At 36.1% G+C, this 27578-nt stretch overlaps 2 protein-coding genes across 3 annotated transcripts in view; one reads left to right on the forward strand and one right to left on the reverse strand.

Moving 5' to 3' along the window:
• On the reverse strand, positions 1-11112 carry LOC100260191 (membrane magnesium transporter). Of its 2 annotated transcripts, XM_002282173.5 has the most exons (4): positions 10847-11112; positions 10700-10752; positions 10515-10615; positions 1-334 (listed from the first exon to the last, which is right to left on the reverse strand). In XM_002282173.5, exons 1-4 carry the CDS (start codon positions 10917-10919, stop codon positions 241-243), a joined length of 321 nt encoding a protein of 106 aa, XP_002282209.1. In that variant the 5' UTR covers positions 10920-11112; the 3' UTR covers positions 1-240. The 2 variants fall into 2 exon arrangements, with proteins under 2 accessions (XP_002282209.1, XP_059594997.1); XM_059739014.1 differs by lacking the exon at positions 1-334 and having other exon boundaries at positions 10257-10615; positions 10847-11044.
• Positions 11113-11287: 175 nt separating this feature from the next.
• LOC100243165 (uncharacterized) overlaps positions 11288-27578 on the forward strand; it is a 43878-nt gene continuing 27587 nt past the window's right edge. The window contains exons 1-12 of the mRNA XM_059739013.1: positions 11288-11322; positions 12308-12337; positions 15709-15889; positions 15988-16043; positions 17342-17609; positions 17892-18235; positions 18376-18661; positions 19992-20059; positions 22014-22265; positions 23721-23796; positions 26194-26270; positions 26413-26462. Of these exons, the coding sequence (XP_059594996.1) occupies positions 15724-15889; positions 15988-16043; positions 17342-17609; positions 17892-18235; positions 18376-18661; positions 19992-20059; positions 22014-22265; positions 23721-23796; positions 26194-26270; positions 26413-26462 (1643 nt within the window). The 5' untranslated portion in view covers positions 11288-11322; positions 12308-12337; positions 15709-15723. The remainder of the gene's footprint in view (positions 11323-12307; positions 12338-15708; positions 15890-15987; positions 16044-17341; positions 17610-17891; positions 18236-18375; positions 18662-19991; positions 20060-22013; positions 22266-23720; positions 23797-26193; positions 26271-26412; positions 26463-27578) is intronic.

Consider the following 27578-nt stretch of genomic DNA (forward strand, 5'->3'; position numbering starts at 1 on the left):
TTTATCAAACACCTCTTAGAAATACCTTAAAATTTGATGATAACATGGAAAGCCATGAAAGACAATGTTATGGTAAGCAGTAGCAAGGCAGGTAAGAAGAAAATAAACTAACAATCATGACTAAAAACAAGTAGATGGTACTAAAGATTACCCAAATCCATTTTTTACTTTTGAGGTCGAATAAATGACGGTTGAAGATCTGATAGCCAAAGAAGATCCACTGCCTTGATTAAAAAGACATTAATACTTCAACTTCATATCTATTTCAGAAGAAAATGCTCTGCCACGATGGTTGAAGATCATGAAATCTACATTGAGTGGTAAAGAAACTATCCTGCAAACAAAACAAAAAATCATGACATTAATGGTCCGAAACATTTAGCTACGAACAGAGAAGATGATACTGCCCTATTAGTTATATCCTAGAATTAATTTTATACCATCAGACAACATGCTAAAAGGATAGATTCTCATAAAAATCATTTACACAGCTGACTTTTGCAAAGAATATATTTTAAGTGTCACTAAGGTTAGTTGTTGGCCATTGGTCTGAGACCAAAAATTAGTCAGCCATCTTTGTGCATGAATAGCCAGGCTAGCTTTCCATTTTTTGATTCCCATTATACTTAAGTCATTTCTTACTATACATAAAATAAGAAAACCAAATACATGAGAGATTAACTTTAGAAACAGTGGATTTTTTTTAAAAAAAAAAAAGAAGAATGAGCCACCTAAATGGAAACAATTCTTGTATTGGTTATAGCTGAACCATTTCTTCCCATGCATAAAATGAGAAACGAAAGTGACTACATGGGATATTAACATGAGAAACAGTAAAATAAGAGGGGGGAAACAGGAAGAAAAAAAAAAAAAAAAACCAAACTACCTAAATAAAAACAAGTTTACAACTTTTATATCTTGTGCTGTTGAACAAATAAAATTCTATAAGAAAAAACATCAAAAGTTAAAATTTTTGGGTTAACACCTTGAAGAGTTGGTGATGTAGGACAACCCTAGGATGGTTGCCTACACTCAAGGATAGGTGGGCTAGGGTTTTATTTTTAGGGTGTAAGGAGAGGAACAAGGAATAAACTTTATGGTAGAGAAAATTATAAGATAAGAAATAGAGAGAAAGAAGAAACAATGAAGAAAAGATGGAAAACCTTAGAGTCTCACTAAGGCCCTCTAGGAGTCTCACTTAGAAGAAAATCAATGGAGTCTCACCATTGAGGGTTGCAACCTTGCAATAAAAGAAAGTATAATATTATTCATCAAAATTCATTCCTTTGATTTACATTGATTAGCCTATTTATAGGTTTCTCTAAGAAATCCAAAGTCTACTAGGACTCTAATAACCTATTCTACTAGGACTCTAACAACCTATTCTACTAGGACTCTAATAACCTATCATGACTCAAATTCTAATTATATTAATCCTACTTAAAGTTTACTTAGGTCTTCCCTTTCTTCCTTGAATAAACTTTAAAAGGCTTTCCCCCATCAATTCTCCCCGGCTTGAAAGAACTCGGCTCCGACGAGTTAGATGCTTGATACAATTCATAGAGATCGGGGTTAATCTTCTGAAAATCCGTTGTCGTAATCCATGTATTCTCAGAATGTGGTTTGCCTCGCCATTTCACCAAGAATTTTTGGTATCCACCTTGTCGAGTAGACACAAGTTGATCATCAAGAACATACTCGATCTCAGGACGTGGGCTAAGAGTAGGTGGTAATTGAAGATCCAACTCTTCACTTACATCGTTGTGATGGCCATGGTAGATATGTAAATCTTCCACATTAAATATTGGACTAAAATGCAAGTTTGAAGGGAGCTCTAACAAATAAGCATTCTCACCCAACCGCTTTAGTACCCGAAATGGACCCGCTTTCTTAGCTTGAAGCTTTTGATATGTGCTTGGATGAAATCTTTCTGGTCGTAAACGAACCATCACTAGATCACCTTTTTGAAACTGAATATATCTTCGATGTGCATCTGCTGCCTCTTTATAGTTCTCATTGCTGATTTTGATTTTTTCTCGTACCTTTTCATGTATATCTCGTATATGACGTGCAAATGCATCACCATCTTGGCTGGTGCGGACAGAAGTAGGTAATGGTATAAGATCAACAGGTTGCTTAGGTTTTAGCCCATATGCCACTTCAAAAGGTGAGTACCCAGTAGTACGATTAGTGGAGCTATTGAAAGCAAATTCGACTTGTGGTAAGACATTATCCCACTTTCTCAACTGATCTCTCACAATGCATCTCAACAGATTACCAAGACTGCGATTTGACAACTTCTATTTGTCCATCAGTTTGAGGATGAAAAGAACTTGAAAATTTTAATTGAGTACCTAGCTTGGCCCACAAGGTTTTCCAAAAATAGCTCATAAACTTGACATCGCGATCAGAAACAATGGATTGTGGTAATCCATGCAATCGAACTACTTCTTTAAAGAATAAGGCAGCAACATAAGAAGCATCCGAAGCCTTCTTACATGGGATAAAATGTGCCATTTTGGAAAATCTATCAACCACAACAAATATGGAATCAAAGCCCCGTTGTGTCCTTGGTAATCCAAGTACAAAATCCATGCTCAAGTCTTCCCAAGGTTTGGAAGGAACTGGTAATGGCGTATATAACCCCGTATTTTGCTTTGAACCTTTTCCTACTTGACATGCTCGACATTGTTTGATAACCTTCCAAACATCCTTCTTTAAACTAGGCCAAAAGAAGCGATCTTCCACCAAAACAATGGTCTTATCTCGTCCAAAATGTCCGCCCATTCCGCCTCCATGAAGTTCCCATATGACATGATCACGTAGAGAAGTCCTTGGTAAGCATAAACGATTTTTATAAAACAAGTACCCTTCTAAAATCTGGAAATCAATACATGTTGCTTTTGAACCACTCAAAAGAGAGGAATAAACATCTCCAAAATCAGCATCATTGTCATAGCAATGCTTTAATTCTTCAAATCCAATTGTAGTGGTTGACATGTTTACTAAGAGAAGGGCCTTCCTATTAAGGGCATCAGCTACTTTATTTTCAATTCCTGCACAATGCTTTAAATTAAAGGTAAACAGTTGAAGAAAACTACTCCATTTTGCATGTCGAGAGTTAAGCTTCTTTTGAGAATTAAGATATCGCAAGGCTTCATGATCTGAATACAAAACAAATTCCTTATAACTAAGATAATGTTGCCAATGCCTAATTGCTTGCACCACTGCATAGAATTCAAGATCATATGTGGAGTATTTTTTCTTTGCTCCATTGAGCTTCTCACTAAAGAAAGCCACAGGATGTCCCTCTTGGCTAAGGACTGCTCCAATTCCCACATGGGAAGCATCACAGGCCACCTCAAATACTTTCTCAAAGTCTGGTAGGCGTAGGATAGGAGGGTTCACCATCTTGGATTTGATTTCTTCAAATGCCTTGTTGGCCGCCTTGGTCCAAATAAATAAACCAGGTTTCATGCATTCAGTAATTGGGGCCATAATAGAGCTGAAATTTCGAATAAATCGTCGATAGAATGTAGCCATTCCATGGAAGCTTCGCACCTCATGGATATTTGTTGGTACTGGCCAATCAACAATAGCTTTGATCTTCTCCGGATCTGTTTCAACACCCTTAGAAGACACAACAAAGCCAAGAAATACAACACTAGGGCTCATGAAAGTACATTTTTTCAAATTAATGTAAAACTTTTCAGCCCTAAGAGTGCGCATTACTTGCTTCAAGTGTTCCTCATGATCTTCATAAGATCGACTATAGATAAGAATATCATCAAAATAGACAACAACAAACCGTCCAATAAAAGGTTTTAATACCTGCGTCATAATCCGCATGAAGGTACTTGGAGCATTGGTTAGTCCAAACGGCATGACTAACCACTCATACAATCCATCCTTAGTTTTGAAAGATGTCTTCCATTCATCCCCTGGTCTAATACGTATTTGATGATATCCACTTCTTAGATCAATCTTTGAGAAGATTACTGATCCAACCATCATATCTAGCATGTCATCAAGTCTTGGAATTGGAAATCGATACTTGATTGTGATTTTGTTGATTGCACGACTATCCACACACATCCGCCATGATCCATCCTTCTTTGGTGTTAGTAGGGCAGGAACTCCACAAGGACTTAGGCTTTCACGAATAAAGCCTTTAGTAAGTAATTCATCAACTTGCCTTTTCAATTCAGCATGCTCTGTTGGATTCATTCTGTAGGCTGGTAAATTTGGTAATGATGCACCGGGAATCAAATCAATGGCATGTTGTATGTCACGCATAGGAGGGAGTTCATTAGGTAACTCTACAGGCCACAAGTCAGAAAAGTCATCAAGGATTTTACGTGCGTTTGCTGGATATTCCTTATCTTGTTCTTTAAATTCTTCCACTTTCCGAGCCATTAAAGCAAAAATAACTTCAGTTTCCTTGCTCTCATTTTCAAATTGACACATAGTAAGTACCTTTTTTGGTTGTGCATTCTCATTCGACTTCTTAATTGGAGGGACTTCTTTCATTGGACGAAGGATCTTCTTACGTCCGTTGTGTATGAGAGCATATGTATTTTCATAGCCGTCATGTTGAACTTTTCTATCAAAGAGCCAAGGTCTTCCAAGTAAAATATGACTTACTTTAATGGGTAAGACCTCACACCATACAGACTCTTCAAAATCCTTACCAAAAAGGAATGTTACTAAACAACGAAAACTTACCGGGATAGAGGTGTCATTAACCCATGCTACTCTGAATGGATTTGGATGTCTCTCTGTTTTAAGGTTTAGCTTCTCAACAAGTTCTTGTGAAGCTATGTTCAAACTGCTACCTCCATCAATGATCATGGTGCATAATCTCCCATGGCAAGAAATACGTGTTTGGAAAATGCTAATACGTCGCCAATCTTCTTCTCCTTTTACTTTTGGAATGGTTAATAAAGGTCGTACTACAAGACTATGTCCTTCCGTCATACCATCATAGTAGTCACATTCTTCACTAACTTCATCTTCATTGTAGGTCTCTTCTTTCTTTAGGTAACTTTCCAATTCAGATTCTGGTTCTTCAACACAAAAGTGTAAACCTTTGGTTGGGCATACAACAGCATAATGACCATGCCCACCACACTTAAAGCATAAAGGAGTCGCGTCTACTTTTCTATCTCCATTGCTCATTGAATTTTTACCCTTATTACCATTCTGATGAGCCACATTCGAAGTTGGTTGAGTGTTGTCCCCACCATTCACATGAATAGAAGTTCTGAAGTTTGATGTGCTTAAAGGTTTGCTTGTTGTCCTGTTGGAGAAAGTGCTCCCAATTTGTGAACTTGGATGCCTGGAAACCCGGAATTTGAGGCCTTCTTCTATTTTGAGGGCTAGTTGATAAACGTCATCTACGGTATAAGTGTGTGCAGCTATCATCTCAAGTTGAATCTCCATTCGAAGTCCAGCTTTGTAGCGGGCTGCAAGTTGAGCATCACTTTCTCGCACTTGATTTCGAATGCTCAATTCATGGAATTCTTCTGTATATTCTTCAACGGACTTGGTACCTTGTTTAAGGGAAAACAATTTTGTATACATAAGTTGTTCATAATCAGTTGGGAGAAAGTGCTCCTTCATCTTCAACTTCATCTCGTCCCAAGTGTCAATAGACGGCTGGCCAGTTCTATGAGCTTGATTCTCAATATTATGCCACCATAGACGTGCTGCTCCTTTTAACTTTGCCTTCACAAAACGAACTTTTCTATTTTCGGGCATTGCATACCAATCAAAGTAATCTTCCATTGACATAATCCAATCAAGAAAAGCTGTTGGATTTAGTTTTCCATAAAATTCAGCAACTTCAAGACGTACCTTTTTTGTCACATCATCATCTAGCTCAAAAAGTTTAGCCCTTCTTTGATTCCCCATCATAAAATTGTCTTGTTCTTCGCGTGATCGATTTGGCGATTGTCTAAATTGATGACTTGCGATCTCCTCTTCAATTGGTCGTTTTTCTTGGCTCTTTTCTAATAACTTCATGATCTCATCAAGTTTGCTATTTAGTTGTACTATAGCATCTTGATGGGATTGTTGTGTGGCTGAAATTTCCTCCAAGCGTATTGTAGTGGCATCTTGATTGCTAGAAGTTTTTTTGGAACTCATACTTGCATAAGTTGCTCCGCTCCTTAATTGCATATGCCTTCAAGCCAAGAATTTTGGCTCTGATACCAAAATTGATGTAGGACAACCCTAGGATGGTTGCCTACACTCAAGGATAGGTGGGCTAGGGTTTTATTTTTAGGGTGTAAGGAGAGGAACAAGGAATAAACTTTATGGTAGAGAAAATTATAAGATAAGAAATAGAAAGAAAGAAGAAACAATGAAGAAAAGATGGAAAACCTTAGAGTCTCACTAAGGCCCTCTAGGAGTCTCACCTAGAAGAAAATCAATGGAGTCTCACCATTGAGGGTTGCAACCTTGCAATGAAAGAAAGTATAATATTATTCATCAAAATTCATTCCTTTGATTTACATTGATTAGCCTATTTATAGGTTTCTCTAAGAAATCCAAAGTCTACTAGGACTCTAATAACCTATTCTACTAGGACTCTAACAACCTATTCTACTAGGACTCTAATAACCTATCATGACTCAAATTCTAATTATATTAATCCTACTTAAAGTTTACTTAGGTCTTCCCTTTCTTCCTTGAATAAACTTTAAAAGGCTTTCCCCCATCAGTTGGAATAAAGAGGTGTTTGACAATGTTACACTGAAAAAAGAGATAGACTTTTAATCAGGTATGTTTATTGTAGGATTCGAAAGAGAGGGAAGGTGCTTTGTCTCCAGAAAAGGTGGTAGCTAGGAAGGGTAATTGAAAATGGGCTTTGATGGGAGAAGCTTCTCAAAGGAAAAAATCAAGGGAGATTTTGCTAAGGAGGGTGATAGAAATACTAAATTCTTCCACAAAATCAACAATGTGCACAAAAGAATAAATTTTATTACTAAAATTAAAGTGAATGTGGATTGGCTAACTAAGGAGAATAAGATAAAGGAAAGGGTGGCTTGGGCTTTCCACATCCTTCTATTTGATCTAGGGGATTGGATACTTAGCATTAAAGGAATATCTTTTAAGGCTTTAGATGTACAAGAAGCAGAAAAATTGGAGTTGCCATTCTTAGAGAAAGAGGTGTTTAGTGCTTTGTCTAACTTGAATGGGGACAAAGCTCCAGATGGATTCTCTATAGTCTTCTAGCAGTTCAAAAAGAATTTTATCAAGGATCAGGTGATGAGTTTTTTTAAAGAGTTTCACAATCTAATCCTAGTCCTAGGCCCAAGTGGATTCTTTATGACCTTTTGACAGTTCCCTTCGAATTTTGTTAAGAATGAGGAAATGAGTTTTTTCAAAGAGTTTCACAATCATGGTAGGTTTTAGAAAGCCTTAATGCCACTTTTTTTTTTTTTTGTTAATCCAAAGAAAAGGATTGTAGAATATCTAAAAGACTTCAGACCCATAAACCTAGTGGTGGCCTATATAAGTTGTTAACAAAAGTTTTGGTCAATAGACTCAAAAAGGTGGTGGAAAAAGTGGTATCCAAGTCTTATAATGCTTTCAATGAGGGAGGACAAATTCTAAATGCACTATGTATAGTTAATAAGGCAAAAAATGAGGCCTATGGAGTGATGTGTAAGCTTCACATTAAAAAGGTGTATGATCACATGAATGGGGGCTTTTTGCTAAGGGTTCTTGAAAAGATGAGCTTTGGGAAGAAATGGAATGGATGGATTAAGTAGTGCATATCTACAACAAAGTTTTCTGTTTTGATTAATAGAACTCCTTTTGGCTTTTTCAAAGCTCTAGGGGCTTGATCCAAGGGGAATCTCTCTCTCTCTCCTCCTATATATTTGTGCCAACAATTAAGGGCCTCAACTACTTTCTCAAGATGAGGGTTCAAGGTTAGGAGGAGAGGTGATGAGGAGTGGAAGTGTCCCCATTTGCCTTTTTTTAATGATACTATTGTATTTTGTAAGGTTTCTCAAGATCAAATGACCAACTTATGTTGGTTGCTTATGTGGTTTGAAGCCATCTTAGGGTCTGAAAATAAATTTAGATAAGAGTGAGTTGATTCCAATTAGAAGGATAGACAACATGGTGGAGTTGGCCTTTGATATTGGTTGCGAATTGGAGAGCTTTTGACTACTAAGTTAGGTCTTCCTTTAGGTGCCCCTTTTAAATTGATGGCAAGTTGGGATGAGGTGGAAGAACAGTTCTAAAAAGGTATAAGGAAGTTATAAGTAGTACATATGATACTTATCCAAAAAAAAAAAAAAAAAAAAAAAAAAAAAGAAAAGAAAAAAGAAAAGTAGTACATATGATGAGGAAGAAGAGAGATGACCCTTTTGTAAAGTGAGAGATGCATAGTGTTAGGTTATGAAAAGCTATTTGGAAGAAGTGGGACTTCTTTAATAGTAGAACTTCCTTTTTTTGTGGATTATAATGGGAGGATGGTGAGGTTTTGGAAGTTGGGTTATGGAAAGCTATTAGGAAGGAGCAAGACCTCTTAAATATAAGGCTTTCATTTTTGTGAAAAATGTGAGGAGGGTGAGATTTTGGAAGGATAACTAGTGTGGTGAGGAGCTTTTGTGTCTCTCTTTTCCGTCGTTGAATGCTTTAATTGTTTCAAAGAGGCGTGGTGATAGATTTATGCGATTGGACTTGTGAAGGGCACCATTAGAATCTTTGTTTCTCCAGGAATTTGAATAATTGGGACATGGACATTATACAACATTTTCTCTATAGACTGCAAGGGAAGTCAGTGAATGGGAAAGGGAGGATAAGGTGGTTTGGATGGATTCCAATAATGGAGCATTCTACATCAAAGCTCTTTATTCTATCTTGGAGCCAGGTCATCCAATTCCTTCTCTATCGGGGATAATTTAGAATTCCTAAGCTCCATATAAGGCACACTTTTTCATTGGTGAGGCCAACTGGGGTAAGATGATGACTCTAGACGAACTCTAGAGAAGAGAATGGTCATTGGTTAACAAATGTTTTCTTTGTAAAATCGAGGAAGAATCCATTGATCACACCCTTCTTCATTGTACTAAGAAAAGTTCTATAGCAACGATTATTCTCTTTGTTTGGTGTATCCTATGTTATTTCTTCCACGACCAAAGAAACACTTTTAGGTTGGCATGACTCCTTTATGGGGAAAAAGACGAAACCACTTCCTTTTGCATTTTTAGGATAATAGGGAAGGAAAGAAATTGAATATCGTTTGAAAATGAGAAGTCTGATCAAAACCTCAAAAGCACTTTTTTTAGCATTCTCTTCTTGTGGATAAGTTGTACATAGATGAAACTTCTATTGATTAGATGGGTTCTCATTGAGGGAATGGGTAGTTTTTTGTGTTCCCTCTTTCCTGGCTATGCCTTTTGGACTTTGTTCTATACGTCTTGTGTAATTTGGTATGCTATTTCCTTTGACACTTTCTATATGGTACTCTCACTTTATTTGCCTATCAAAAGAGAGAGAAAAAAAAAAAAACCAGAACTATATGTTGGTTTCTCAGATTACTTTTTTTTTTTTTTTGATAAATAGGTTTCTCAGATTACCTAGTAAATGATCCTAAGCGATAAGGCTAAAAAACTAGTTAAAACTTTCTTATTCAAAAAATATTTCCTCACAGGTTTTTGCTCTGCCCTGCCATTTTAATTTATTGTGCATTTTGGCCCAATAAGGGTTTAGGAAGTGGCCTGTTTTGGCATACAGAATACAGAAAGGTCTACCTCACCCTAAATCTGCCCTGTTGCTAGCCCTACATGTAAGCCTTGGGGTTTATTTGTTTCAAATCTTTTACTTCTTTTGGAATCAATACTAGCCACTTCAAGTTATAAAACAAGGCTACATACTTTCCCCTTAGTTTATAACAGTACACTACACTTCAATAAAGAAAATGGAAAGATGTAAAGATAGCAATTGTATTTCCACTCATTCACAGAAAATTGTTTTGTTGTAATGGTGATGGTTTGTTTTATTTTCACACTTGTTTATGTTGATTACTCCACTTCAGTTCCACACCTTTTAAAGATCAGCATTCATACTCAATTTATATGAAGTCATTCCCATGCATATTGATTCTAGTTTGACAAACTTAACATTGGACAACATATCAATCTCCAAATGTTCTAAGCCAATAATTTTGTCTCCCCATGATTTCAGGATAATAATGCAAATTCTCCCATAAAAAAGAAACCACAAATTCCTTCTGAATGAAAATTGCTATGTTTGATTCCAAGTCAACTGCGATTTGTATAAACTAACCTAATAGGAATTTTTACATTTAACTGTTCAGTGGAAGTGTACTAAATTGCATCTTCCATTGTTGAACTACTCTCCACTTTGGCACCTAAGCCTTATAATTAAATTACAAATTTTCAATAGAATAGAAAAAGATCCCTTCTATTTTTATTTGATTCAACAAGAGAATTAATTCATAAACCGAGAAGAAAATAGTGAAGAAACCATACCTGTTCTCTTCAGAATCCGGATGTATTGACAGGAATTTCCCTGGCACAGTAAGTCCCGCCCACATGCATAAACCTAATCCTAGAAGTACTTCAGCTAAAACCTGCATTACAAAAATAATAAATTGTGTAAACACAGAAACCCGCCAAAATAAATTAAATCCACATAGAGATTCAGCAGTATTTACAGTCATGGGAGGTCCTGAAAACTCCTCCTCCATTATCTTCAACAAACCCCTATCTGAAATCAAATACAAATCAATGCCAAATCGAAATCCTAAGTTTTTTTTCCTTCAAGATTTGAAACCCTAGGTCAAGGGTAAATTAGGGCTTACATTGGATGGTTGAGTAGGCTGCATGAGCGAGTATCAGAACTCCAAAAACGCCCACCGCAAAGCCCAAACCCATTACAGAAAGAATCTGTACTTGCTGGCCTGTGAGATATCTGCGATCGGTTTTGACGAAGGGGAAGGGGCACAGTCACAGAACGCTCCAAGGGCCACCTACGGAGAAGGTGCGTTGAAAAGAAGGTATTTATGACAAGTCCACTTAAACGACGTCGTTCTCTATGCGGTTAATCCAAAAACCATTGAACGGCGTCGTTTTGAGATTTTTTTGATCGAGTATTGAAGTTTATACCACTCTGGCCTAAAACGCTCCGTTTTACCATCTGACGATAATACCCTCGAAAATAACCGTTGTGCAGAGACAACTGGGGGTATTATAGTAATAGGCCAAGAGAGCAATCCTCTTTTGAATGTCTTCTTTGGCAGTGGCAAACGGTACCAATCGGAAAAGGCGAAAGAATCAGGTGATCATCTTCCTCTTCTTCTCTTTCTTCTTTCAAATATGTGCTTTGTTTGTTCTCTAAGAAAATGAAGGAAAATGGAGTAATTTAATTTTGCATTACTTGAGTAAAGCCAAAATCTTCATTTAAGCGAGTGTAATGCGCCTACTAGCCCGACTTCATTTGTGTGGAGGCTAAAAAATTAAAATCGTGAGAGTCCAACTCTCATTTTCTTTTCTTTTATATTCTTTTTAGTTTCTCGGAGGCCAAACGATGGGTTCTGTTTTAATTGCTCAGGAGAACCGTGAAAAAGATTGGATTGAGAAATCAAATAAAACAATAAAACCTTGATATCTCTCCGTTTGGTGAGAATTAGGTTTTGTGATTCAGTTTTGTATTGATTTTTTTTTCCTTCTCAATTCAGTGACATTTTTTAAATACCAACCTAGGAAGAGGGGAAAAAAAACAAATATTTGAATTTTACGTTTTAAGTTCTTTGTTTCTCAAAAATCTCAACTAAACCAGAGGGGAATATTCTGGAATGGGGCTGCATTGGGCGAGTATCAGAACTCCAAAAGACGCCCACCACAAAGCCCAAACCCATTCCGGAAAGTCTCTGTACTCGCCGGCCTGTGGGATAATCCGTGTTTGGTTCTGAGGTCGGCGGTGGGGCACAGATTGCTTCACCGCCACCTACGGAGTTTGAAGGTATTCACTAAAGCTACTTAAACGACGTCGTTCAACGTCCGCTTACCCCAAAAACTAGTGAACGGCGTCCTTTTCATGATTCTTGGGATAATTCGTGTTTGGTTCTGAGGTCGGCGGTGGGGCACAGGTTGCTTCACCGCCACCTACGGAGTTTGAAGGTATTCACCAAAGCTACTTAAACGACGTCGTTCAACGTCCGCTTACCCCAAAAACTAGTGAACGGCGTCCTTTTCATGATCCTTGGAAGTTGGAACTGATTATTACCACTTTGCCTAAAACGCTCCGCTTCTTTGGCAAACAGGAGCCTTATCTGGGAAGGCGAAAGAATCGGGTAATCTTCTTTCTCTGATCTTTCTTCTTTCAAATAATATGCGCTCCGCTTGGCTGCTAAGAAAATGGAGCAATTTAATTTTGCTTTACTTGAGTGAAGCCAAAATCTTCATTTAAGCGAGTGTAATGCGCCTACTAGCCCGGCTTCATTTGTGTGGAGGCTAAAAAATTAAAATCGTGAGAGTCCAACTCTCATTTTCTTTTCTTTTATATTCTTTTTAGTTTCTCGGAGGCCAAACGGTGGGTTTTGTTTTAATTGCTCAGGAGAACCGTGAAAAAGATTGCATTGAGAAATCAAATAAACAATAAAACCTCGATATCTCTCCGTTTGGTGAGAATTAGGTTTTGTGATTCAGTTTTGTATTGATTTTTTTTTTCCTTCTCAATTCAGTGACATTTTTTTAATACCAACATGGGAAGAGGGGAAAAAAACAAATATTTGAATTTTACGTTTTAAGTTGTTCTTTGTTTCTCAAAAATCTCAACTAAACCAGAGGGGAATATTATGGAATGGGGCTGCATTGGGCGAGTATCAGAACTCCAAAGACGCCCACCACAAAGCCCAAACCCATTCCAAAAAGTCTCTGTACTTGCCGGCCTTTGGGATAATCCGTGTTTGGTTTTGAGGTCGGCGGTGGGGCACAGGTTGCTTCCCCACCACCTACGGAGTTTGAAAGTATTCACTAAAGCTACTTAAACAACGTCGTTCAATGTCTGCTTACCCCAAAGACTATTGAACGGCGTCCTTTTCATGATTCTCGGAAGTTGGAACTGATTATTACCACTTTGCCTAAAATGCTCCGCTTCTTTTGCAAACAGGAGCCTTATCTGGGAAGGTGAAAGAATCGGGTAATCTTCTTTCTCTGATCTTTCTTCTTTCAAATAATATGTGCTCTGCTTGGCTGCTAAGAAAATGGAGCAATTTAATTTTGCTTTACTTGAGTAAATCCAAAACCTTATGTAAGCGAGTGTAATGCGACTAATTGGCTTCATTTGTGTGAAGACTAAAAAAATGCTATTGTGCGGCTCCAACTCTCACTTTCTTTTCTTCTCTTTTCTTTTATTCTCTCAGACAACGATGGGTTATGTTCTTATTGCATGGCATATCCGTGAAAAAGATTACATTGAGAAATCAAACAAAACAAGAATACCTTACAATATGTCTCCGTTTGGTGGGAATTGTGTTTAGTGATTTGGTTTGATCTTTTCATTCAACTTAATGGCGGTTTTGTGATACCAACCTTGGAAGAGAGGAAAAGATCAAATATTAACCTGTTCTCCATTTCTCAAAAAATTGAACATTAGCTAAGCCAGGGAGTAATGCTATGGAGTAGTCAAGTCTGTAGAGAAGTTTATTTTTATGCAATAAGTTTCCACTGCAGATGGAGAAGATGCCTGTGACACAGTCACTAGCATTTCTCTTAGGGCAAGTAGTTGTGTTGGGGTCAATTGAGTTGAGTTTCCAATATGACATAAGAGTATTTTTAATACCTATTTTGTGGTTAAGTAATTTTGCTTTATGCCTTCTGCACCCACTGTAAAGGGAGAAGGTGCTTTCTTTTTTTTTGATAGGTAAAACAGAGGGAGAAAGTGCTAGCAACTGTAGTTTGCATTCCTCCTGAGTTGTGTGGTTGAATTGGGTTTTTAGTGGGGTCTTTTGGATTCTTGAGTAGGAAATAATAAAAAAAAAAATTTGATTTTTTTTTCTTTCATTGTTTGGGCACCGCCCAAAGCAGAGCCTCTGTAGGTTGTAGAAGAGAAAACTATCTTATTGGCCTTTTGTGCTTCATATCACCCAACTAATGTTGACACAATGGCTGAAACTCAAAGAATTGGATTGGATACACTACTCTACTGGATTAAAAAAGATTAACATAACTATATTATGCAGGGGTAAGGAAGAAAGGAAAGTATGCCTGTTACATCCAAGTCAGGCTGGTTTATTCTTTGCATCCATAGCTAAAACTTCTTTTTCCGTAATGAACTTCTGAATTATATGATTGCCAATGTCAAATTATAAATTGAAATTTCTGTCGTGTAGAGAGAGTGTGATTTATTAACTTACTATAAAAAATCTAAAGTGCTTTTGACAGTTTTTCTCAACCCTTCACCCCTCAAACGAAGACAGGCTGTGGAGAGAAACTGCTGTCATTGACTATTTGCATTCCTAAGGGACAGTGATCAGCTCGCTATTGAGTTGGAATCTCCATATGTTTTCGCCTTTTCTTTTCTTTTCTTTTCTTTTTTTTTTTTTTTTTTTTTTGTGCATTTGTTGTAATCATTATATCGAACATGGACTTATTCTGGAAACCTCAAAAAGATGGTAGGAAGATGGTCAAGTTAATTATTTTTTCTTTTCCTTTTTTGTTTACACACATGAGTGGGTGTGTATGCTTTCTATTTGTTTTTAGGAACTCCCTATTGGTAATGTCAACCTGCAAAGCCCCACAATTGAACTCTAGTGATTGTTCACTTAATTTAATGAAAAATGGACATTTATTATAAAGAAAGATACAAAGGAACTCTATAAGAGAGACACAACAAAAAATAAAATAAAAAAGAATAGAAAAGAAAATGAAAGAAAGGGCTTGTTTGACAACTGTTTTCAAAAACAATTTTTTGTTTTCTAAAACAAAAAAACTGAAAAAACACGTTTGACAACCGGAAAGCTATTTTCTGTTTTTTGTTCTTAAAAACAAATAACAAAATATGTTTAGAGAATATTTTTTAGTTGTTTTAAGTTGTTTTGTCTTATTTTCAAGTTTTTTAAAAACTAATTATACAAACATGTAGAATGACTAAAAATAAAGCACTAGATATAAAAATTATTTTTAAAACATAATTAAAAATATTAAAAATAGGTTAAAAGCATTTCAATTTTCCAAACAGACTTTTGTTATAAATATAATAAACCAATTTTCAAAAACTATTTCCAAAAACTGTTTTACAGATCTGTTTTAAAAAACGGTTACTAAACAGGTCTAAAGTCTCTCAGCAATACTAGCTAATATAGAAGATCGAAAGCATGTTTATTTGAGAGAAACATAAACAAGAAATGAGAGCAAAAATATAATTCTCAAGGTGCATCTAGCCAAAAACTGGAAATATACAAAAGCACGTGTTAATGATTAGGTTTGAAGGTAGTATCCAAATAAATGGTCATTCTACAGATTTAGAAAGATTGACAATGTCAAAGGGGAGTTTGCATAAGCCACAATCATTAGTTGTCATTCTTAGGGAAACTATATTTCTTCCTCTATTGAGTTAGTTTATGATTGTCCACATTGATCATTACCTAAGACTAGAGGGTGCTTCTATAGTTTTTTTGCCTATTAGTTCTAAATTGTTGATTGTTGACGTTGCTTATAATAGTTTACACAAGAAGAGATGGCCCAATTTTTTAACCTTCTTCAAGGAACTCTCTCCCCAAGCAATTCCAGCTTCTACAATTGCCTCAACAATGCAATGATGTTTCTCCAACATAAATCGTGTTCGTATAACAGAAAGCGTGATAAGCTTCAAAAATATCAAGGCATTCAATCTTTTCTGCAAGGTTATTATCATCTGCTAAACTTAGTCGACAAATGGTTTGTCTTTATCCTTTTTTGTCCTCTGTATTTCCATTTAATTTTCAAATTTAGTTTTTGGTAGGTAGTTGGAAGGTGATAGATCATGTTGAGAAATGCTCACTTCAAGCCCAAGGTAAGGTACTATATCATGCTTACTACTATACTTTAGGCTTAGATTTGTTTTCATGTGAGGTCAACATCTGCTTGAAACTAACACTTCCTATCCTGTCCCATACCCACCAAAAAGGGGAAAAAAGTAAGAAAGAAAGAAAGAAAAAAATGTTAAACTGAATCTAACCCCAGGAAAAAGTTAAAATCCTAGTACAAATATGGGTGATATATTAATGAGCATTCTTTTTTTTTTTTTTTTTTTTCTTTTTGCTAAATTTAGGGTTTGTTTGGGAACTATTTTTGAAAATGGTTTTTTGTTCTCCAGAACAAAATACACAGGAAACATATTTGACAGCCAAAAATTGTTTTGAACGGAAAACAAAGTGTTTTCTAAAAGCATCTTTTGGCCGTTTTCTATTGTTTTAACTTGTTTTATGAAGGTTATTTTAAGAAATAATTATATAAACATGTAGAATGATTAAAAATAAAATACTATATATTAAAATTAATTTAAAAATATAAAAATAGGTTAAAAATATTTTAGGCTTTCAAACAAATTTTTGTTCTACAAAAATCAGAAAACACTTTTCAAAAATTGTTCTTAAAAACTATTTTTTTAGAATCGTTTTCGAAAACAATTACCAAACAGACCCTTAATATTGTTTTAGATACAACACTTCTGCATTTGATCAAATGAAACTTCTATGGTCTTAATAGAGAGATGCCAAGCTGTGATTTTCCAAATAGTTCACATAGGAGCTATAACTGTTTCTTCCTTTTCGTTGTTATGGTGTATCTATATTTGAATAGCAGAGACTTCTTAAGAAATATTGCATTATTTTCCGGTAAGTAATATTATTGGACTGAGTTTTTGACTGAATTGTTCTTCATTTAGATAGTGAGACCATTCCATTTCACCAACCCCTAGAAACATGAACTTTTGAGATAATATGGCTTATGCCAAAAAGGTATAAAATTGGACTAATTTGGAAATATTGGGCAATTTATATTAAACCCATTATTTCCATATGGTTTTCGATTCCTAATCCTAGTAAGGTGAAATGATAAGATGTGTTCTGATGAAAATGCAATCGATTCTAGGAGGTCTATAAGAAGGATGATGACAGACCTGCTTATGATTATGGGCAAATGCTCGATCGTTTTGAATCCAATATGTGAGTGTTGAAGTAGCTTCTTAAAGTCACATTTCCACAGATTATGGGCTAAATAAATGGCCTAGTCTAATTTAGGTACCAGAATTCTCAAGTGCAATGCTTATTGCTATTTTGGTTTTTTTAGGTTAATCTAATTACCACTTCTTTTAGGCCTATGTTCATGATGCAGGAGAATTAGATGCATTTCCACATATACAAACTCTTAAAGGATTTCCCAAGGAGGAGCTTTTTGCAAAAGTGGTGATGGTTCGATTTGATTCTGCAATCCTACTCCAGAAAGAACTGGACCTGAAGAGCCAAGTCACCAGTGCAGTTTCTACCATCAAGTATTTATTTGAAGCTGGGGCCAAAATAATTCTACTGAGTGATTGGAACATGAAAATTAATTCAAAACTTCTTGTGGTGGAATCTGTTGCAGGTATATAATATAAAATGGTTCTGCTTCTGATAGTACTCTTCAGTTTTACTCATCCAGTCTTGATTAAGCTCACCAAGTAGCATTCTGCTGTTTCTTGCATGCCTATAAAAATAAAAATAAAAGAAGAAAAAAAACCTGCAATGAGCATCAGATATTATTAAAAGAATTGAGAGACATCACAACATAAGGCTATATTTATTATTATAGAACAAATTGTAACTTGTTTTGTTTATGTAGGAGTCTGTGCTTAATGCTTGATGATGGTCTGTCTCTATGTTTCAGATTTTCTGTCATCAGTACTCCAACTCAAAGTTGCTCCATCAAGATGCATTTCCAATTGTAGTCTGTCTAAGATGGAAGAGCTTGAGAAAGCAGACATTCTTCTTCTTGAGAATCTTTCTGAGTTCAAAGGGGAACTTGCTAATTGTTCAAAGTTTGCTGAACAATTATCTTCAGTAGTTGATATCTTTGTCAATGATTCCTTTTCCAATTCTCATAAAATTCTTGCATCAACTGTTGGTGTTCCTCGCTTTTGCTCTGCCTGTGTGGCTGGGTTTCACTTTGAGGAGAGCCTATGTCAACTAAAGATGGCTGCCCAAATCAATAAGAAACCATGTATTGCAATTGTACGGCTCCACTCCATTGAAAAGCTAATGTTTATTCCCTTAAGTCTATAAACTTCTTGCACTTTCTGATAAATTATGGAATAATTTGTTAATTCAATACTGTTCTTAATCTATTTCTGTCATTCTGCTATTTAATGCAGATTGGAGGGGGTAATCTTTTTGATAAAGCAAGTGCAGTTAGATACTTGGCTTCTAGATGTGACGGGTTGGTGTTTGTTGGGATGATGGCATTCCAAATAATGCATGCCTTAGGACTGCATGTTCCCTTGAATTTGTTGGAAGGTGGACCACTGAAAGAAGCTTCAAATATAGTTCAGCTTGCGCAAAACAGAAAGATACCAATTCTATATCCAAAAGACTTCTGGTGCATGACTAATGATTTTCCAAAGCAAATGGAAATATTTCCTGCCTATGGTATTCTTGATGGTGAGTTTGCATTTATTAAGCTTGGAATATTACATGCTATGTTTCATTTTAATGATTAAAATTTTCAAGTAATGCTATAACTGTAGCTGCTAAATCTCTGAAACCTACCTACTCTGAATGTTAAGACTGGTCTTCTTCTACATGACTAAAATGGGACTTGGCTGGGATCTTGTGTGCAGAATTAGTTGATAGTACCGACTAACTAACCTCTTTCTTGTTTTTGTGTTGTTTTCCTTGGAATATTAAATGAGCACTTAGTGTATCTTGGCACAACTTATACAAGTATGAACGTTAGAAGAAAGAAGGAAATAGTAGTTTAGAGACACCTTTTGGATATGTTTGTTTGATTGTGCTTAATATCTCCTTTCTTAGTTATCCAAAAGAAACTAGACATAACCATCCTGAAACACCTATTTCCATCAATAAACTCTAATTTTATGGTGGACATTCTTCTTCTTAATGTCCCCACTTATGAATGAGTTGACTGAGGTAGCAACATTGGATCAGTCATATTATAGCTGATATGCAGAGATGCTCATTAGGGCCTACCATTTGGTTTGCTCCTTCCATAATTTAAAACCTCCAAATATCAGTCTCAAAAACCTTTAGGGTGCTTGGTGCCAATCTGTAAATATTTCCGGAAGTTTATAAAATGGTAATCACATGTTCTCATATTTCTCTGCACATAAATGCACACTCAATTATGTGTACTAGACTATAATGTGTGAATTGGTCAACAAATGTGCAGAATCCTGATAATTAATTTACTATTCTCAAAAACTTCAAATATCAGTCTTGGCCTATTAGAAGTAGAAGGCACTCTGGTGGGATCCTCATGGCCAGAAAAAGATTGCAGTCAGTTTGATAATGATCGAGTGGCATTGCTTCTTCAGCCTGAACCAAGGATTCCCCTAGATATGATACAAAATGGGTCTTGTTCTGCTTGGTGCCAATCTGTAAATATTTCTGAAAGTCTATAAAATGGAAATCACATGTCTCATATATTTATCTGCACATAAATGCACACTCAATTATGTGTACTAGTCTGTAAAGTGTGAACTGGTCAACAAATGTGCAGAATCCTGATAATAAATTTACTTTGACTCATTTCTTTTCACAAGGCACATCTAACAAAAGATATTTGTAATTGTGGAGTTTAGGTGGATCATTATACTGCTAGTACTTCCATTTGTTGGGAATGAGTTTTTGTTGTTAAGTTATTGATTTACAATTAAGTGGACAATTTTCATTTGATATTCTCCTGTTGCCTTTTTTATGATATTGATATTTATTGATTGTTTTCTCATCTATCAACATTTTTTCCTTTTAGGTTGGATACCTGTTGATCCTGGACCCAAAGCATTGGATGAAATAAATTCTTTGCTTACAGGTTGCAAGGTGAGATGAGAAGATTCTCATTTTGTATCTTAATGTATGACTGTTCCCTATTTTTTTCATTCTTTTTTTTTTTTTTTTTTCTGATGCAACATCACATTTACTCTGAACTGAACTAAATCTCATTCTTCACTTGGTTTTGTTTTGCTGCGTTGTTGATGTTTGGAGGAGGTGAGGGGTTTGTTTACTATTTGATGAATATAGGCAATTGATGCAACATAGCTTTAATGCGTATGTTTGTTGTACTGATGTTGTGGTCCCTGATTTTTTTCCACTTTCTTTTTTTGGGGTTTGGTCCCTGCTGGACTTGAACCTTGAACCTCTCACATCCCCACCCATTCCATTGCCACTTGAACCTCAAGGGTGACGTTGTGGCTTCAATGCTCATGTTTGTTGTCTTGAAGCTGTGCTCCGTTTTTTTTTCCTTCCCTTTTTTATGGGTTTGGTCCCTGCTGGACTTGAACCTTGAACCTCTCACATCCCCACCCCAGCCCCTTGCCACTTGAAACTGAAGGGTGAAGTTGTGGTCTCTGTTATTTACAACACAGTGGTTATAATTTTAGCTTTATCTCACTATTTATGTCTACTTTAACTCCAGAGACAGCAATTTTACCCACTTTGCATTCTTGATTCTTCTGTAAGATCTGTCAATCAAAATAAATGCTCTGAATGATCACAATCAGCCCTCTCTGAGACATAAAGTTCACATTTCTTGAACTATTTGCTATGCTGAAGCATCTTTTTAGAAACCAAAGCATGACAGGAAGTTCCTTGAAACATTTTGATGAGGATGAATCTCCAAAATATACATCAAGATAGGAAATTAGTATTAATTGCAATTAAAGTAGGATTAGTATTACTTAGAATTAAAATAGGATTAGTATTTGTTGGATTTAAATTAGGAGTAGCTAATTAGGTTATAAGAGAATTTGAATTAGAGTCACAATAGGTTATTAGAATCCAAGTAGACTTTAGTTTTCTTAGAGAAATCTATAAATAAGTTTAATTAATGTAAATCAAATTAATGGGGATTGATGATTAATAATATCATGTTTTCTTGCATACTTTGCAATTTTAAATGGTGAAACTCTATTGATTTTCTTCTAGGTGAGACTCCTAGAAGGCTTTAGTGTGACTCTGAGGTTTCTATCTCTTCTTCTCCTTAAACTCTAAAAAAACCCTAGCCCAACAATTTGATTGTAGGCAACCATCCTATGGTTCTCCTACATCACATTTCTTCCCCTTCAAATAAAGAAGACTGCTTAAATGCATGATGAGCATACCCTATATTGGAAATGAAACCACACCAAAAGAGTCACAACTTGGGAAAAAGAAAAGAAATGAAAAGACAGCATTAAAAATGTAATAAACTGGAGAAACATTTGATAGGATGAAGTTGAAAAGGCTGTAGAAACTAGAAAGGCTTGTGAAAGTGAAGTGTGGTCATACCTTTTATTTTGAAATAAGAAAAATAAGAAATTGTAGAGTTATTATGTGAAATACTCTGTAAATTGAAAAGGTTAGTGGAGTGTATTTGTATGAATGTTAGTCTTTCTCACTCAATTTTGAGTTTTGTTTTTGCATAAAGCAATTATTAAGGATGAATTCCAGGTATTGTACAGATGAGTGTAACCTTATGTACCCGCCTAATTCAGGCATCAAATGTTTATCATTTCTTTTTCACATCTACAGTTTGTTATGCATTAAAAGGTTCAAGGTATTTTCAGAATCACATGCTCAATTTTGTCCCAATTTTTCTGTTTGTTGTGAACTCTGATAAGTGGATATTAAAAGAGAAAAGAATTACTAATCAATTAAACTTTATTTTGAGCCATCTGTATAATCTGCTAACAACTTTTTCTTTGTAAGAATTCTTTTGCTGCATTGGTGTCTTTTAACTTGTTGCTGTTCTTGTGATTCTCAGATGTATCTAACACTTTTTATCAATTTACCACAGAAAATTATCTGGATTGGTCCAGTAAAATTCAGGTTGCCAAGTCAGGATATATATGGAGCATCTAAGTTGGTGTCAATGCTTGATAGACTAACTCAAAGCAACTGCGAAATAACTGTTATTGGGAATATGGCTTGCAAAGCAGTTATGAAGGAATCAAGTTTTGTCTCAGTTTATAATATGGTTGAGAATGCTTCAGTGGTGTGGGAATTTCTCAAAGGAAGAAAACTTCCTGGTTTAATGGCCTTAGATAGAGTATGCTTTTTATCCTTCTCTCCACTCAAATTTTAAAGTTGTAATTAGTTACCATATAAAGGTATATTAAAGCAGGACTGGAGAACGTGGTAAATCTATCCTCTTGTCCTTATGTACAATTCCTGCACAACCAGTCATGGTTGGATCCACCTTCTTGTTGAATCCACTAATTAGATTTCTAATAAGAGAAAACCAATTTTATCCAGTGGTGAAAGACAGATTTGAGTAGGTGTTTAAGATCATCTGATCAGGTTGATGGCAGATGGTGGTGGCTTCAGGAAGTGCAAGGAAGAGTGGAAGTGGCAGTAGTGGGGTGTTTTAGTTTGGTTTTACCTAAGAGTTTGATATGTCTGGGGTTTCTATCTAGGCCTTCAGGGTGAAGTTTTTTGTATCGGGTGTTGTTTGTTGTTTCTTTGTCCTTTTGCTTGTATTCTACTACTACTCTGTGTGTACTTTATGTGCCTTTTTTGAGCACTTTTAATATATTTGCTATGTTTACCTATAAAAAAAAAACAAAAAAATCATCTGATTAGGTTGATTTATGTTTGAAAAGATCTCTATGCTTGAGATCCATCATTTGAGGTACACCAAAATTGGTGAATGCATGGGACATGAATTAGGATTGAAGGAGAGTTTTAAAAACATTATGGTGTTGTGACATTAGTATGCCTTTTGAAATAGATCATCTAGGACTGTTGGTTGAGCATTTTGAAAGTACTTTTGAGAAGCAAGAAAAGTGGGATTTTAAGCTGCAGAGAAAAAAACCATAATGTGTTGATAGTGGATTTCTTCTTAATGTTTGTAAACACTTGTTTAAATTACTAGCATTTTATCAGTTCTATAAATGACCTCATTTTTATTTTATTATGGTAATTATACTGGTGTATCTTCACATTTATACTATTAACATGTTTAAGTGCTATATAAAACAAGACCTGAACCTTCAGTGCAATATAACATGCTTCCCCTCCTCATACATTTGACATTTAGTAAAATTGTATTAGTAATATGGGCATTGAGGTGTTTTGAATGTGTCTATGCTTGTGCTGCAGTGTATGTGCATGGCTTGTAAAAAGTGAATCAATTTCATTTCAATACTAATGATTCTCTCTTTTTTTTTTATAGGTGATATACTAATGATTCTCTTACACTGATTTTTTCATGGTTTATCTAAAGTGGTATCGTATGAGTATATGTACTTGGTAACCATGCTTCCTTTAATGGTTTGCCTGGTAACTGTGCTTATGGCCTAAAGTTAGTACTTTTAATTTTGACTTAGAAATACTGGATTGCTCAGTCCTATCAAAAAGATAAAGTGTAAATGGATATGCTCACTATAAGAAGCCATGCAACTGGAGAGTCAAGTTTTGTATAATATTATTTTATGTATGCCGTCCATACATCAATTTCTACTCAGTTAGCACTTCATAACCTTATGGCAGTTGCTTTGTGCAGGCATACCCAGTTGAGATTGATTGGAATGCAGCCTATAGTCATCCATCCCAACCCTTGGTAGTTGACATTGGCAGTGGTATTTATGTCTCCATTCCCTTCCTATAGTTTCTTTGTTTTGTTTTTTCAAATGTGTATGAATAATGAAAAGAAAAAAATAACAGCAAGTGAAGTTTGCTGAATTAGGAGCTAACAAAAGAAGGCAAGGATGTAGTTCATAGTTTTAGACTGTTATGTTTTTTATGAGCGTTGTCATAGTTCTAGACTATGTTAATGCTGAAATGGCTATTTTAGCTGTTTTGTCTTATCTAGATGTGCATGTACTATGTATAGTAAAACCCCTATAAAATAATACCCTTGAGACCAAGAGAAATTATTGTCTTAGTGGGGTTATTGATTTATCAATAAATTAATAATTGTTGAGCTGTAAATAGAATAGGAGAATTTTTTTTTCCTATTATGTTAGTTTCCTATTTCTATAAATAGATAGTTTTATGATTTAGAAATAAGTTAGTTTAGGAATAAGTTAGTTTCCTATTATGTCTCTTGTTTCCTATTTCTTCTCTTGTAATCTCCTATATAAACCGTGTGTATAGTCAATCTAATAGATAGAACTTATTATTTTTCATCCCATATTTCGTGTGAATAATGTATTTATATTTGTTAATTTATAAAGAGTATTATGTTTCTAATTTTCACATGTATGACTTATAAATCAAAAAACAATGGATGTAATAGAAAGTTAATACACAGAAGCCTAAGAAACTCTAAAAAAATAAGAGATGATTATTAATTGTAAATGATAGAAAAACTTCTAAAAAGAAGAGGTGCGGTGTTAAAATTAATATCCTAAAAAAAGGGGGGATTCGTTGTTTCGAGGATAAAGTGTTACATTTGGAGAGATGGGGGCCAGAGATAGGATGCTTTCTGGCAGGAGACCATGCTAAACAAATCTGGGTGAGAGTAGTGGGTCTTCTGCTACACTTCTGGAATTGGGAGGAGTTCAGAAAGATGGGCGACTGTTGTGGGGGGCTCGTTGCTATGGATGAAGACACAACTAATTTTTCACAGCTTCAGTGGGCCAGGCTCTTGGTGAAGTTCTGAGGGGAAAGACTTATTTGGGTTGTTACAGTTGGTTGTGAGTTCCTTTTGCTTTGCAATCCAACTATGGTGGGAAGTGCCTTTGTGGGTGTAGATAGTGGTGTCGATGAATTTGAAGAGCTGAAGTGAGTGACTGAAGGTTATGGATGATGGAAGGGGGAGGATACACGAGCGAGGAGTAGCATGGGGCTTACCGATCGCTTGTGCAATCTATTGGGGGTGGCATGTCGTGTTTCAGTGGTGAAGTAAGAAACAGGGAGGTGGCTGTTGACTCTAACTTGCCTGGTGGAGTTTTTGTTGGGGTTGCAGGAAAAGGTGGGAGAGGGAGAGCAGTTGGAAAGGAAAGGCGTGATGGAGGGATGTTAAGTGGGAAGGGGAGTGGGCCCACATTTGTGGGCAGACGGGCTGTGGTCGGCAATGCAGATGCGAGGTGTGGGCTGGTCTCTGGAGCCCATGGAGCTAAAAATCTGCAATTAGGAATGGTTGGGTCTGTGGCCTAACTGAGGCTTGGTGTGGGCCGCGTCTTGGTGGAGAAAGAGGGTGGTGGGCCTAATTCAACCGTGGGAGAGGGCCAACCCAATGGTTTTGCTTTAGGGTTAGAGGGTCCAACCCAGTTTAGTGATTTTGATATAACCCTTCTTCTTTTTGCCAGCAATATGCATCTCCAAAATTTGAGACTAAACATGATAATTAGTACCATCCAACTTAATAGAAATTGTTGGAGAGGGGTAGTCTCGTGAATGGTCTCCATGGATGAATTTTTGCTATCAGAAATACCCACTTCTGTTTTTGTAGACATTATATGCCAACAAAGAAGGTGAAAAGAAGGAAGAAGTGTTGATTAGGCAGCAACGCAAATTCTCTACTTTTGCTCTGATACCAACTTGATAAATTGCTGAATGAATTTTCTCGTATATCTTTAGTAGATTTATACGGGATATACAAAGCTATTTTAGGATGGCCAACTATACAAAATAAACAACAACTATATAGAATAAATCACAATTGTTTGACAACTATACAAATGGTTGTACACAGCTGTACATCACAGCTGGACACAGCTGTACTGACAGCTGACTGTTTTCCATATTATGGCAAGTATTGTATTAAGTGATGATATAAGAGAACTCTTTTGGGAACTTGTCATAAATAAGAGGCATCAATGGGAATAAGTGACCTGTACACCTCTACAATTGATATACTGATTTGAAAATTATTGTCTTCTTTACTTCTAGTCTCATTTCTAAACTTTTGCTCATTTATTTTGGTTTTAATCATTAACCTTAGATCTAGTTTTCCGTTTATTTGTTTTGATTCTGATTCATTAACCTAAGCTGTAGTTTTTTTTGCTTACACACTGAATTCTAAATGGCAGGAAATGGATTGTTTCTTCTAGCCATGGCTAAAAGGAGGGAGGACTTGAATTTTCTTGGGTTAGAGATTAATGAAAAGGTTTGCCTGCTTCCTTTTTCAGTCTTTTTTCTTTTATGCATGTCTTGAAGTGTCTAGACTTCATATTTATCAAATGGAGGGAGAAGGGAAAAAATGCTTTAAACTTCTTCACTGGTAATAACGTATTTACATCTTTTTTCAGCTTGTAAGACGTTGTCTAGACTGTGTTCATCAATATGGCATAATGAATGGGTATGTGCCATTTCCTTAATGTTGCACAAAAGTTGCATGTAGCTATGACAAAAGTGAGTTATCCTGCTCAACTTTTCCACTTAGTTTAATCTTCCTGGAGACAATCATCATTACCTTTGAATTACTCTATATAAGAGTACAGTTTATAGTTTGTTTGGTAAAACATTTCTTTTTTAACTTTCTTTTGTGCCTAAAACCCGTGCAGTATTAATTATTTTTTCCATTAGTCCAAAGGACCAGTTTCCTATTCAAGCTTTGTTTTTGTTTTGTTGGAAGGATTATGTTTCTGTAACTAAATATGTGTATTTCTACATCAAAAGTACTGCTTTCTAGTTCTGTTATGGTAATGACACTATAAGTGTTTCCAATATTAGTATTAATGGACATATATTTCTCACAATGCTATTTTTTATTCTATTGAGAAAGAATTTTTCTGATACTAGATAGAATGTGACTAGGAATGGAGGAGAGCGAGAGAGAGAGAGGGCTGGAGAGAGAGTGAGTGAGAGCGAGCGGTTCTATGTGCGAGCGATGGTGCGAAAAATATCGGCGGCTTGGAGCCTCGGAACAGCCGGTGGAAGAGCAACTTCAAGGTAGAGTCGAAGACCTTCGAGATCGAGGCAAAAGAGAAGAAGGGCAAAATGCAAGTCATTATTGTGGAAAGGAAAAGAGGGGTGTCCTCGTGGATTAAGATGGGTCCGGATAGTCTAGGGTTTTTTATGGAAGGTTTGGCTTTGTGCATTAAGGACACACGAGCAGGCAAATGGGTAAGAAATTGGAGGGAAAGAGGGAGGACCTACTCACTGTTGCGGGATGAAAATAAGGGGGGATGCTTCATCCGTCTAGGTGCCGAGGATCTGGAGAAGAAAAGGTTCAACATCTTTATCCCCAAAGGAAAATGAGGGAAAGGGGGTTGGGTTGCTATGGTGGAGACGCTTAGGGCTTTGGGTGTTGCTATGGAGAGGAAAGAGAGTCAGAAGGAGAAGGCGATGTCGTTGGTGCCCAGTTTGGGGAAAAGTTTTGCGGAAGTGGTGAAGATGCAAAATTGCAATAGCAGGTCAGTGGCTAGGGTGGAAGTAAGCCACAAGGACCTTAGTCGAAACTTAAAGAGGTAAC

This window comes from Vitis vinifera, chromosome 8 (assembly GCF_030704535.1).
Source record: "Vitis vinifera cultivar Pinot Noir 40024 chromosome 8, ASM3070453v1".
Taxonomy (NCBI): Eukaryota; Viridiplantae; Streptophyta; class Magnoliopsida; order Vitales; family Vitaceae; genus Vitis; species Vitis vinifera.